This window comes from Citrus sinensis, chromosome 4, assembly GCF_022201045.2.
Source record: "Citrus sinensis cultivar Valencia sweet orange chromosome 4, DVS_A1.0, whole genome shotgun sequence".
NCBI lineage: Eukaryota > Viridiplantae > Streptophyta > Magnoliopsida > Sapindales > Rutaceae > Citrus > Citrus sinensis.
In genome coordinates this window covers 29,239,688-29,252,903 of record NC_068559.1, presented here as the reverse complement: position 1 = coordinate 29,252,903, position 13,216 = coordinate 29,239,688, and the positions used below count along the sequence as shown (strand labels likewise).

At 34.0% G+C, this 13,216-nt stretch overlaps 2 protein-coding genes across 3 annotated transcripts; one reads left to right on the top strand and one right to left on the bottom strand.

The window, feature by feature from the left end:
• The first annotated feature begins 460 nt into the window (after positions 1 to 460).
• LOC102615051 (actin-related protein 7) lies at positions 461 to 4,975 on the top strand. Of its 2 annotated transcripts, none has more exons than XM_006482804.4 (7): positions 461 to 774; positions 1,061 to 1,282; positions 1,755 to 1,896; positions 3,122 to 3,366; positions 3,933 to 4,116; positions 4,336 to 4,403; positions 4,556 to 4,975. In XM_006482804.4, the coding sequence occupies exons 1-7, from the start codon at positions 697 to 699 to the stop codon at positions 4,631 to 4,633; spliced, it is 1,017 nt and encodes a 338-aa protein (XP_006482867.1). In that variant the 5' UTR covers positions 461 to 696; the 3' UTR covers positions 4,634 to 4,975. The 2 variants fall into 2 exon arrangements, with proteins under 2 accessions (XP_006482867.1, XP_006482866.1); XM_006482803.4 differs by having other exon boundaries at positions 465 to 774; positions 4,566 to 4,975.
• A 1,904-nt stretch (positions 4,976 to 6,879) lies between these two features.
• LOC102609776 (polygalacturonase) lies at positions 6,880 to 9,886 on the bottom strand. The gene is made up of 9 exons (XM_025100519.2): positions 9,358 to 9,886; positions 9,130 to 9,261; positions 8,855 to 9,022; positions 8,717 to 8,737; positions 8,375 to 8,582; positions 8,179 to 8,260; positions 7,961 to 8,069; positions 7,541 to 7,657; positions 6,880 to 7,436 (listed from the first exon to the last, which is right to left on the bottom strand). The coding sequence occupies exons 1-9, from the start codon at positions 9,622 to 9,624 to the stop codon at positions 7,215 to 7,217; spliced, it is 1,326 nt and encodes a 441-aa protein (XP_024956287.1). The 5' UTR covers positions 9,625 to 9,886; the 3' UTR covers positions 6,880 to 7,214.
• Positions 9,887 to 13,216: the final 3,330 nt, after the last annotated feature.

The following is a 13,216-nucleotide window of genomic DNA, read 5'->3' as shown; positions in this document are numbered from 1 at the left end:
TTATGGCAAGTAGGACTGCAGGAGGATGGTTAGGCTAAAAAAGATTTTAATTTCCAGAGATAGCGCATTTCCTTTATATCTTGAAGCGTCAAAAATCTTGTGAGAAATAATAATAATAATTATGTAATTGATGTTAGTTTTCTATTCTATATCTATTATTAAAAATTTTGATTTTTGTGATTACATAAGGAAACTGAAATTATCAAGATTATACTTGCCTCTAGATATGGTGTTTGATTGATCTAAGGTTCCGTTTTTTTTCCTTTTTTAATATCTTTTCCTTTGCCTTTCGCATATGCCAAATTAACTCGCAAAATGTTATTAATATACGATGCTGTGGCCTATGAAACTGTGATATAACTAACAAACTACATAATGTTAATTATTTAAGGCATAATTTTGTTCAAAGCTATTTAAAATTTAAATAAACTAAAACAAGGTTAAAAATTGTGTGTAAAAAATTAAACCAAATTAACTAATTTGCTTGTGCCCGAGCCCGACTCCATAGCTGAGAGACAAGTTATTTTTCAAAATACCCAGCCCGCTAAACATTTATTTCAAGACCCTAGAAATTGAATCTACTAATTTGGGGTTTTGCAGTTGCAGATCCCATACACATATTATCATAGATAGTTAGATACTCTGTGAAGGGTTTTGACAAATTTTGGTGATTACTGAGCTCTGCCCGTCAGCAAAATGGAGGCTGCTGTGGTGGATGCTGGCTCGAAGCTTCTCAAAGCGGGACCCGCCATCCCAGACCAAGCTCCCTCCATGGTAACACTCTGTGCAAGAAAATAAAGAAACTCACAAGCAAAATTTCGAAACTTTCCCTTTTTATTGCTTTCAAAGTCATTCCTTTTTTTTTCTTAAAAATAAAAAATAACGGCGTAGTTACTTTGAAATGTGAAACGCATGCATGAAGTTGGTTCATCTTCTGTTTGGTTGCTGGGAAAAATAGTGAAACAAGCAGGAAAAGACTGGAAACTTTTTCTTGTTACTTCTGTCAGAATCGTTGCTTTTGGTTTTATGTTGCTAATTTCTTTGAAATGTGATTGATTAGGTGATTCCTAGCCAAATGAAGCGTGTGCTTGAAGATGGGTCATCTTCTGTTGATAATTCAACTTTAGTAGAGGATGTGACTGTGGATCCTGTTGTGAGAGGCTTTATTAGAGACTGGGATGCCATGGAGGATTTGTTGCATCATGTTCTGTACGCTGGGCTTGGATGGGAAGAGGGTAATGAAGGGCAGATATTGTTCACGGATCCACTTTGCTCTCCCAAGGTTAGCCGAAAAGAGTTTAGTTGTTCAGCTTGTTTGTGTTCATTTTCAGTCTTTTAAGAAACATAATGTACATTGTTCCCATTTCTTTAGAATTATGCGAGTCTATGCTTCAGGAGGCAGGTCCATTGTTCAGCTTATTTTTTATTCATAATTGTGGTGAAATAGCCATGAGCATGAGTTGTGTAGGTGAAACAATGCTAAGACCTCCGAATACTGGTGTACCACAACCATGATCTTATTTATTTTTCTTACCTATTTTTGTTATTGCATAAAACTCTTGGTGTGTTTGCTCAGAATGTATAGTGTCAGTTGCATTCAGCTTATGAAGACTTTGCTGTGTGTTTTAACTTTTGAATTGTTGTGCAGGTCGTCAATTCCAATGGATTCATGTATTTGTAATAGATTAATGGTGTGAGTTTGATATGGTTTTTGTATTTCTCTGCTATACGTTAATAAATTGTTCTTTTTTCAGGCTGTCAGAGAACAACTAGTGCAATTGATGTTTGAAACATTTAATATCTCGGGGTTCTATTCTTCAGAACAAGCAGTACTGTCTCTTTATGCTGTTGGACGAATCTCAGGATGCACTGTTGATATTGGCCATGGGAAAATTGGTATGTGTACCAATGTATCTTGCCTAATGACTTTTTTTTTTTTAATCTGTTGGACTTTGTGCATGTGCACATGTTTAAGATTAGCATGTTATAGTGAGTTTTGAATATGATAGCATAACATTGTTTGATCTTTTTGCCAAGTCATATCAGCCTAGTCACTTGTGCTTTAAATCTTTTCACCACAATACAAACTACTCAATTCATTTGCCTTAATTGTTGTTAAAATTGCTCTCTTGCATGCTAAATTTGTGCACTAAGGATTCGCTATTGGTTCATCAAGTTTTTAAAATTGTAGTAAACTGCTTGGACTTGCAAAAATATCAATCACCAGCAAGTTACCTTCATCAGGAGTGATTGATTCTTGATTCCAATGAACATTGGATCTGTTTAAAAATATTACTTTATGGCGACACCAGCACTGAGTTAGTTTTGCTCAGAACTAGCATTGAGTTAGTTAGGTTAATGTAAAGTGAAAAGATTACACTCATGAGCCAAGTTTTAGGTGTGGAGGTCCATATGTATTGAAAACCCTAAGGCCTAATACGAACTACAAAGTTGGTTATCCTTAAAACCTATTTCTCAATGCTTCTCTTGCCTTTAGTTGAATTTTGTGTCCCAATTCCATGAGCCTTAGTGCCTGTTTGGTATGGCTTATTTAAGAGCCGTAAGTGCTTATTTAATCGTATAAGTACTTTTTAAAAATTTTTAAAGTGTTTGGTTATTTTTTTAGTAGAGTTTTTTTAGCTTAAATAAGCTAATTTACCTCTATTAGCAAAAGCCCAAAATTTGAGCTTTTGGGAGTAGAGGTTAGAGAGCTTTTCTAAAAATATATAATATACAAAATATTACACAGTTTAATGGTTCAAAAGTGCTTTTTTTATTGATAATCAAACATCCAATGACTTTTTGTCCAAAAGCTCTATTGGTATAAGCTCTACTGCTATAAGCTCTACTGTTATAAGCTCTATTTAATAAGCTGTACCAAACGGAGCCTTAATAGCCTTAGAATCTGTGCAAGTTGATATTTAACTCTATAGATAATTTTACCTGTGTCACCTATTTTGATTTTTCTCTCTTTTGATAACATTGGTAAATTGTAACTCTATAGCCTTATATTCTATCCAGTTACTGAATTTGAAGTGGAAGGTGATTTTCCATTGAATGTAGTTGCCACATGACTCTTTGGCTCCTTAGTGACATGCAAAATTGTTTCCTTTATCACCAGATATTGCTCCAGTAATTGAAGGTGCTGTTCAGCACATTGCCTCAAGAAGATTTGAGGTTGGAGGTATGGACTTGACAAAGTTACTTGCGCAAGAACTTGGTAAAACTAATCCTTCGGTGAATCTCAGCCTCTATGATGTTGAGAAATTGAAAGAGCAATTCTCATGTTGTGCTGAAGATGAACTTGCTTATGAAAAAACCCAGAAGTCATGCGAGATAGAGCAGCATACTTTACCTGATGGACAGGTTTGTGATTTGAGCAATGATACAGCAAGATTTTGTAGATATAAGATTAATCTTGTATTTTTGATATCTTACTCAACATACTATGGCTCAAACTCCTGAGCTGTTAATTTACCATTTTTGCTTAGATGTACATATGCTAAGTGCTAAACTTCCAAACAAATACTACTGTAGACTGGGAAGTGGATTTCTTGGTATGACGGACTGCTTGGTTAGATGCACACACAACAGCATCCTTTTGTTTATCCATTTTACACATTCCGTTGAAAAGTTGAGGAGAAGACTTTACTCATGTTGGGGGGGGGGGGAGAGTTTTACTCATAAGAAAAGGGAAAAAAAATGTTCTCAAATTCTTGTTAGAGAAAATTTAATTCTCAGAATGGCCTCTTGTCTATTAGAATATACAATTGTCATAATGAGAAGATAATGGGGATATTCCTGGGCCCATAATCCATTATGAAACCAAGCAATTTGTATTATGTATTTCCTATACTCTTGATGAACCTTTTCATCTACAATCTTCAAATGTTTTATGTCTGACTGTTAGACTTATTGAGACATGATTTTAGGTTATAAGAATTGGAAAAGAGAGATACACTGTTGGCGAAGCTCTATTCCAACCATCTATACTGGGTTTGGAGGCACATGGAATTGTTGAGCAGCTTGTCCATACCATTTCAACAGTTTCTTCCGAGAATCATCGGCAATTGCTGGAAAATACCGTTCTCTGTGGTGGCACTACTTCTATGACTGGTGAGACTTATTATTCTTTTGACCCTTGTAAAATTGACTTCAATGAGTAAATACTTTTTCTTGTAAAGTTATTTTCACTTATTTCCCTTCCTCTATGGGCTTTCCATTTTACTTGTGATCTGATTTTCTACTTCAAGTAAATGAAACATTTGATTCGTGGAAGACACTTGATTCCAGAAATATGTAAAGATTAACTGGTGGTGTCGCTGCCTTCTGCAGGTTTTGAAGATAGGTTCCAGAAAGAAGCCGGCCTATGTTCATCAGCTATTCGTCCTACACTAGTGAAGGTAATCAACTTATTCATCTGCCTGATTTTCCTCAAGAAAAAGAAGCAACTGCAGATGCCTTCTATCCTCGTGTTTTATCAAAACATATTCAGTATGATCCTCATTTCTTTTCGAGACTGCTCTATATGAGTTCTGTAAGTTCTAATTTTCAGTTCACTACAGCCACCCGAATATATGCCAGAGAATTTGACCTTGTATTCAGCATGGATTGGAGGTGCAATACTCGCTAAAGTTGTCTTCCCTCAAAATCAACACATAACTAAGGCAGACTACGATGAATCTGGGCCTTCTGTTGTTCACAGGAAATGCTTCTAGAATAGAACAGTTCTCACTCGAAAGTTCTGGATGTTTGGTCTCGTAGTTCCTACTTTGTAGTATATTAGATTGTCTTGGGAAATTTGACTTGTTGAGTCTCGATGCAGACAACCGAAGTTGCTTACTAACACAATTGATCAAAGCAGTTGACCTGTATCTATTGATTCTCTTCCTTTCAAGGGTTGGCCTTTTGTACCAGAGCAGACAAAACCAAATGAATGATTCAGTGGGTGTCCTTTGTGTTCTTTATTTATTTATTTATTTTTCTTCAAACTATACATAACGAGTTCTTTTTCTCCCATTCTGTAATCCAAAGCGAATGCAAGTAGCTAGAAAATCAAAGAACAAAGAAGAATTATGGCTGGGGTTACTTTTGGTAGCAAAGAAAATAAGAGAAAAACGATCAATTAAAAAACTTGCGGTGATCAATCACTTGGCTACTAGTGTGCCCATTGTTTCTACTGTTATTCAGACAGGTAGGATGCCACTGCTCAAATCATTTGAATTTAGTGCAAATAGTGGGTGCGGCGTGGGGTCCCAGTCCACAGGAGAGAGGCTGTGTCAGTGAACCATCATTATCAAGCAAAAGAGGCAAAAAGGCTCCAATCCCTACATCAAAATTCTCTAAAAAGTAAATAAGCAGTTTGGCCCAGACCAGAGGGCCACAACAAAACAGAAACGCAAAAAACAAGCGGACAAGTCTCCTGCCCTTTCTCTTTGCATACCAATTCTGAAAAGAAAATCAATCCTTTCAGTCTTAGTTAGAGCAAGTGAAGTGAAGTGAGCAACCATCTTTCATTTCACATCGAATGCGTTTTTGACAGAGTCAGTGGGCATTTGAGATGCAGATGCTTACAAGTTACATGTAAGTTTCGAATCGTTAAATAAAATTAAAGATGAGCATTATAATTACAATTAATTTTTAAAAAACTTCTGAACTGGTACGATCTTGCTTTGTTTAAATATGTTTAGTCAAACTAAGTCAATGTATTACGATTGAGATATTGCGATTATTAATCGGATCTGTTCAGAAAATATTAATTCGAGGTCTCGATAGACATTATCAACAAGATGACATGAAGATATTTAAATAAATGCTGTTAGAGGACGATTGAAACGACAAGCTCCCTCAGTTATGGTTTTTTTCATAAGTCACAAGTTGCTCTTTATGTAATTATGTTTGTATTCTAGATGATGACTTCGTCATTCCAATCGATCACTGCTGAAGCTTCATTTGGGCTGGTTCGGATCCTCAAGCTCCATTGGGCCGGGGAACCATAAATTCCAAAAGAAGGGAGCTTCTGACACCCCTCCAATATTCATATAACACCCCTTCATGAATTTTATTCCCTAAATATAATTCCAGTTTATTTTATAAAATATTAACCATACATTAAAAACAACCATCTGATCATAAAATTTCACTATAAAATGAATATTTTGTTTAATTTTTTATTTATAAAATAAAAAAATTAAAATCTTAAATTATTTTCTTTCTATTATATAGTAATAAATTTCCCCCCAAAAAAAAAAATCAACTAAAATCTAAAATATGAATATAAATTATGAAATGGGATGTGTACAAAAAAAATTAAAAGAAAAATTAATTTAAAATTTTAATTGAATTTCTATTTTAAAATAAGAAATGAAATAGTTTATCTTTAGTTATTTAAATAATTTCAATTAAAAAGGGGTTTTTATAATGAATTTTAATTGAGGGGTGTCAAAATCAAAAAGGTCTTAGGCTCCGTTTGGTACAGCTTATTAAATAGAGCTTATAACAGTAGAGCTTATACCAATAGAGCTTTTGGACAAAAAGTCATTGGGTGTTTGGTTGTCAATAAAAAAAGCACTTTTGAACCATTAAACTGTATGATATTTTTTATATTATATATTTTTAGAAAAGCTCTATAGCCTATACTCCCAAAAGCTCAAATTTTGGGCTTTTACTAGTAGAGATAAATTAGCTTATTTAAGCTAAAAAAACTCTATTAAAAAAATAACCAAACACCATAAAAAATTTTAAAAAGTGCTTATACGATTAAATAAGCACTTATGACTCTTAAATAAGCCATACCAAACAGGCACTTACTCATAATAAAACTTGTGAAAAGCGATCCCATTTAACATTTCACTGTGCTTTTGCCAAAGGTAGGTATTCAAATCAACGTCGTTGGCAGAGAAAATAATTTCTATTTGACTAAAATAAGCATTGGATTACATAATCATAATCATAACAGTAATGAATGGTATTTACAAGTAATCACTTAAATCGCTAAAAGAATACAGATCCTTCCTCGAGTAATTAATACCACGCGCGCACCACATGCACCTCACTATGCTATGTTTAATTATAAAATTTTTGTATAACAACTTATTTTGACTTTTAACTAACATGTATGTCACCATCGTTTGGCATCATCAATATTGTGGAATCAAACCTACAACTAAATGACGCATTGTAAAAATAATGAACACTGTCAGTTTCTTTGTCCCCTAAATGCAACGAGGCAAGAAATTCCCTGGAGGAGATAATCTAACATTCGAACACGAAGCTTTGGCGATGTCATCTTCTTCTTCAAGTCGAAGAATTACATCTTGTAACACGAGTCCTCGGCAAGGGAATTGGTTGCTACAGTCAAGTTTAATTGCTACTTCAGAAGCACTCGTTCCTTTTATGTTTTGGTACACAACGTTGCTTACTTGCACCGCCGAGGCCTGCACTCACAGTTTCATCATCATCATCATCATCATTATATATATATCACGCTAATTATTCACTTTCCAACATAAAGCACCGCTTCATGATCAAGTTCATTTACCTGTTCTTGGCACGGTTTTTCTTGGTCGCAATAATGTTGATCGATAATTATTGGATTGCTCACGTTGCGCATTTCAACATTTTGAAACAGTATATCTTTAGCAAAGCCAGATCCTCCCTACATATCGACCAGAAAGATTAAAAAAAAAAAATTTAAAAAAAATATGATTTGATTCTTTAACATAAAAAGTCTTAAGTAATTTAATTATTGTGACTGAATTTGCGGCTCTAATTTTGCAATTTGATTTCCTTAATCAACGAAACATTTTACCGAACCCATAGCCTTTTTTTCTCCCCCCCCAAAAAAAAAGAACTGTTTGAAATTTGGCTAAAGTGATCATAAAATTCAAAGTGGTTGCATTTTATTTTTTAATGCTAATGGTATTATAAACATAAGTGGATGTGACCTTCAATCAATTACCTGCCAGGTCTTTATTCTCACTCCATTAGTGGTTCCTGAAAGTCTTGCTCTATTCACCAACACATTTGACACGAAAGCTTCTGAATTTCCGGCTCCCAAGCTTCCGATACTACGAAAATATATATTCGGTTAAAATTAAATTAGTTGAGCTGGGGGAAAGAAAAAAAAAAAAAGGAGTTTATGTAATTAGAGCACTTTTTTATCGATTAATTGAGAACCTGATTCCGTGGCCCGGACCGCAAATAATATCGGTAGCTCGAACATTTTTCGATCCGCTTACTATTGAGATACAGTCATCACCTTCATAAAAAAAAAAAAAACAAGAATTAAGAAAGGTTGTAATAGGATGAATTTAACAGCAGCTGAGTAAATCGATTATGTGGTTAATTTAAATATATATAAATAATTACTTACCTGTCCTAATGACGCAGTTTTTTATAAGAATATTTTGAGTTCCGGTGACGTGAATTCCGTCGGTGTTAGGGCTGTTCCCCGGTGCAATTACCAGGAGATTCAAAGCTCTGACATTGACACAGTATTGAAACGTGAGATGCATTTTTTGTGAATTTCGGAACCTCAGGCTTGACACTCTCACGTTTTTGCATCCGTAAAATGTTACTGCCTGTAAGACCATTTTTTTTTTTTTTGGTTGGAGAAAAATATAAATGAAAATTAGATTGACATTTTATCTTAAAAATAACGTTAGGTAAGAATTAGGAATGAATATAAGGCAGCAAGAATTTTAATTTGACTTACCGTTGGTGCGTCGTTGCACGGCTGCGGAAACATGAGAAGAAAATTAACAAAATTAATAAAATTATATTATGAATTAAAAAAAAAGGAGTAGTATATATGGAATTAATTATATATAATTCAATATACGAATAAACGTACGAGGGATTTGTTGACTTTGCAAGATTTTCTCCACCAAACTTTTCCATTGCCGTCGATTGTGCCACCACCTTCGACTCTGAAATTGTTGACATTTTCGAACACAAGCCAATGCCTTGGATCTCTGCTATAGTCTGATAAACGAACAGATGCTTTGATTGTTCCATAAATCTGTCGCGTTAAAACAACGTTGCATTAATTGTTCAAATCAGAAATTGTCCCGTATCGTTCATAAATAGTGTGTTATCGGCCCCATGCATGCACATTCGTAAACTCACCTTCATTGTAAGATCAGATTTGCAGGGACCTGAGAATGTAATTGGCTTAAGATGATAGATTTTGTTGTTGGGGACGACTAAAACAGCTTCATTTTCAGAAGAACAAGCCTCCTCCCAAGCTTCCATAAATGCCTGAACAAAATTGCCCAAATTAATTACTATGTACTTCTAACTGAAAAATAACGGATATCTATGTTTTCTATTTGTAACAGCTGCTATTGTATGTACCTTAGAGTCATCAGTTCCATCAGCTTTCGCTTCAAAATCGTCCACATTCACAAACTTTGTTGGAGAAGCAGGAGCACTTGCACGACCGTACAGCCTCGTCAAAGTCGTTTCAGACTCCGAATCGACCCCGATTGGGCTCCCAAATCTCTGGTATTGATCACGAGTTGTGACAAATCGGTCACCTTGATAGCTGCTAAAACTGAAGGAGAAAAAAGAGACTAACATAGCCAAGAATATAGGTAACCAATATTGCCTTTGTGGGTGCATTTTGACGTTTAATTGCGTTCCAACTTTTTGAGAACGCAAGGGCAAAATTAAAACTGTCAAAAAGATTTGCTAAAGTTGTTATAGAAATTTAAGGTATGCTGTGTGAAATGAATGTGTGTATGTATTTATAGCAAGAAAAGTGATGTTGATTTTTGGGAAAACAGAGAGAAGGGGGTTTGTGGAAGAAGCAATGACTACGACTGCTTTGAAAATTTTGTCTCATGAGAGAGGTATGGACTGAGATTCAAGAGACTGAGACGAAAGAAAAATCATGGCTTCATTTTTTTGCTCTCCAAAAGAAAACCAAAGCTTAGTAATTTTGTTAGATTAGATGGTTACACATCATCATGCATGTCCGTGCATGCATGCCTGAAAAGACTTACATATATGTCCTTCTTCTCGCTGTATATGCATCTATAAGCACGCTACATACGCTTGTTTAAATGTTGAATGAAGTAATAACCAAGTATAAATAAAGTTGGTTTTGTTTTCTAAGTTCTTAATTAGGCTTTAATGAAATAGAGATTACTTAAGAATAGAGAACTGAATCTACTAACGCATGTATGTATGGATGCATATTCATAATATGCATGCATGCTAGCGTGTGTTAGGAATAATTTGGTATATCCTCTTAAGCTATGACGACAATCTTTGGTATTAAACCACAGTTTCATTGTCGGAATTAAAATGCCCGTTGACATGTTTATTTTGGGATAATTTGTTGCTCTTTGGAACCGGGTCAAATAAAAAGAGTCTTACAATGCGATGGGCAAGTCCTTTTTTGACCCGCTTCAATCGATGTCAAGGGATGCTGCGATCCCACTTTCGCCTCCACTATTTGGTTTGGCTCCGGTCATGTTTCAGTAAATATATAATTAGTTGAATCTAGTTAGAAAGCAGTTTGATGAAAAAAATAACCCCAGTTGGGAAGTTCAAGATGGTTGCAAATAACTTTGGGATGACAACAAGCTATGCTATGTGTGTTATGTGTATGGGGCATACGTGAAGCAGAAGAATGAACGAGGCAAAAACGTCAAATAGAAATGAGGGGAAGTGTTTGGAAGATTTATCAGTTGGGGGAATAGTTAGAACTATTTTAGGTGACTTAGCCGAGTCTGTAAGGAACAAAGAAGGTGAGATTATGGTAAAAAAGAATGGGAATTGCGAGCGCTTTTTTGGGTTAAATTAAAGAATAGGTAATAGTAGCATCATCTATCGCTGGGCTTTGCCGTGTTGTGTTGAGAGTAACAATTGAGGAATGTGGAATATGGGTTGCAATGAGTTAGGACTTTAGGACTTTGCTGCCACTCACAATATATATGATGAGTGCTTTCTCTATTTATTTATTTATTACTAACTTTGTTAATAAACTAAAATATTGGAAAGATATCTTGTCCCATTAGGATGAATTAATATGAATTTAGACTCTTTTTTTTTTATTTGTCTTCGAAAATCGCAAGTTTTTCACCTTTCTCAAATTATTTTTTGGATGGGCCTAGGGATATATTGACAACTCTGTATCTGACCGAACTAATTTCCATCTTCATTCTTAGCCATCAATAAAGAAATAATATATTTGTAATAATACATTTCAGAAAAATATATTTATATTAATAGGTCCTCCAACTAAGCTAAATTTAGATTAAGGGAGTTTCTTGATTTGTACATAATTAAGTACACAAAAAAACAAACCGCCGGGAAGAACATTAGGGAGTTGACACTTCGGATGACTTTTTAATTGACAAAATAAAAATCATAAATAAATAAATTGAGAGCCCATGCTTAGTGAGAAATTGATAATGCATTTGGGGTTTGTTAAATTAGGTCATAACTGCTTCAATTTTGGCAGCCTAACCGAGACTTATGGATGTCACGAGAGTCTTATATGCCATCATTGTTTATTCCAAAATCAAATTCTACCCTGACATAGGTCATACTATTGGTTATGGATCTAACATGGACTTGCAAATTTAGTCTTCTTTCAGTTAGGTTAGTTGATGACCCAATTTTGAAGGCTCTTGCCGAAACAAGCGCGAGCACGTGCAAGTCCATTCCTTGATATTATATGATGGCTTCATTAGACCCGCAATTAGCCAATTCACTATCAAAGTGAAAGATAAGCTCACTTATCTTGATTAATTTCCCCAGCCTATTGATATGATTTTACACCTAATGTGTGCTCTTCTTCTTGTTACCCGTTATATACGTTCTTTCTTTTAATATTTTTCTCGATCGTAAATTGCTCCTTTAATTCGAACAGGTGCAGATAAAATTTTTCTAGAAGAAATGCAAGTCAGCATATCGCCGAGAACATCGATAATACAATGTCAGCCACAGCAGCTGATAATTGTAACTTACCTAAAATTAGTTCCCACAACTTCATAATTAATCTATTATTATTATTATTATTATTTTTTTACTTTTTACCTGCCACTTTCATCTAACCAAAATAAATTATAAAAATTTAGAATAATGCAATGTTCTTTTCCTATTTCTTACCAATTAAGAATTTTCACACTTTGGAATGCTTTCAAATTATAATTTAAAATATATGTAATTAACTATTGACCGAAATTAAAAAATCTATTATCTATAAAACTTTTTAATTTATGTGTAGGGTAACAATAAGATTGTTAAAAAAAAATATTACTTTAAGTTTTAACAATAAAAAATTAAATTAAAAAAATAGAAGAGTGCATTTAAAAGGGAAAAAAAGATGTTTTTGGAATTAAAATAAAAATAACTAAAAAAATTATGAAGAGATTAAAGAGGTGCCAATAATCCAACTCAATAATTAATTATTCCAAAGAATTGGGGGGAAAAAAGAGACCCACTTTTGCTGGCTATGGGCTCCGAACCAACGATTACCTTTGAATGCGTGAAGCTCTTCTAGCATCCCCTTCAAAATTCTCATGGAACCTTTTTTTTCATTTTTATTTTAATAACAAAATACTCTTTTCCAATTAAATCTTTTTTTTTTTGCAGTTTATTCCAATTTAACTATTTTTAATTAGCCACACCTCATGGTGGAGATCATGAGGTTGCAGAACTATATAAAGTTAAGTGGAGTTTTTAATGGTTCCCCTAATCACGACCATAATAGTAAAGGTTTAATTTAAGAAAATATAAACTGTTGAACTCAATAAGCATATTAAAAAGATAATATATTTGGCAAAAGTCAAGTTTTTTTTTTCCTTATCCATAAAATAAATTGGAGTCTTGTTGCACAGATGAAGTCAAAAATATAAAAAAGAAAAAGACTTGTTGTTTTTTTATATTTTTTAGAGAGAGAAGTAATTGGTGTTTGTAGAGAAAAAAAACCATGGGGAATGTGTTGAGTTTGAAGAGAGAGAAACACAATAAATGAGCTTAATTATATGTTTGTTCTTAGATATAATTACAATTAGGGATGTCAATACGTCAAATTGAGTTCGGGCTTGACTCTATAACATAAATAAAGGGTCCAATCCTTAAAGAAGCTAGCCAGAATCAAGTCAGGGTCAAGTTTGGGTTTTGTCTGATGTCGATCAAGTTTTTAAAATTTGTTTATATATTTAAATAATTTAAATTTAAATTTAAAAAAGGAAATAAC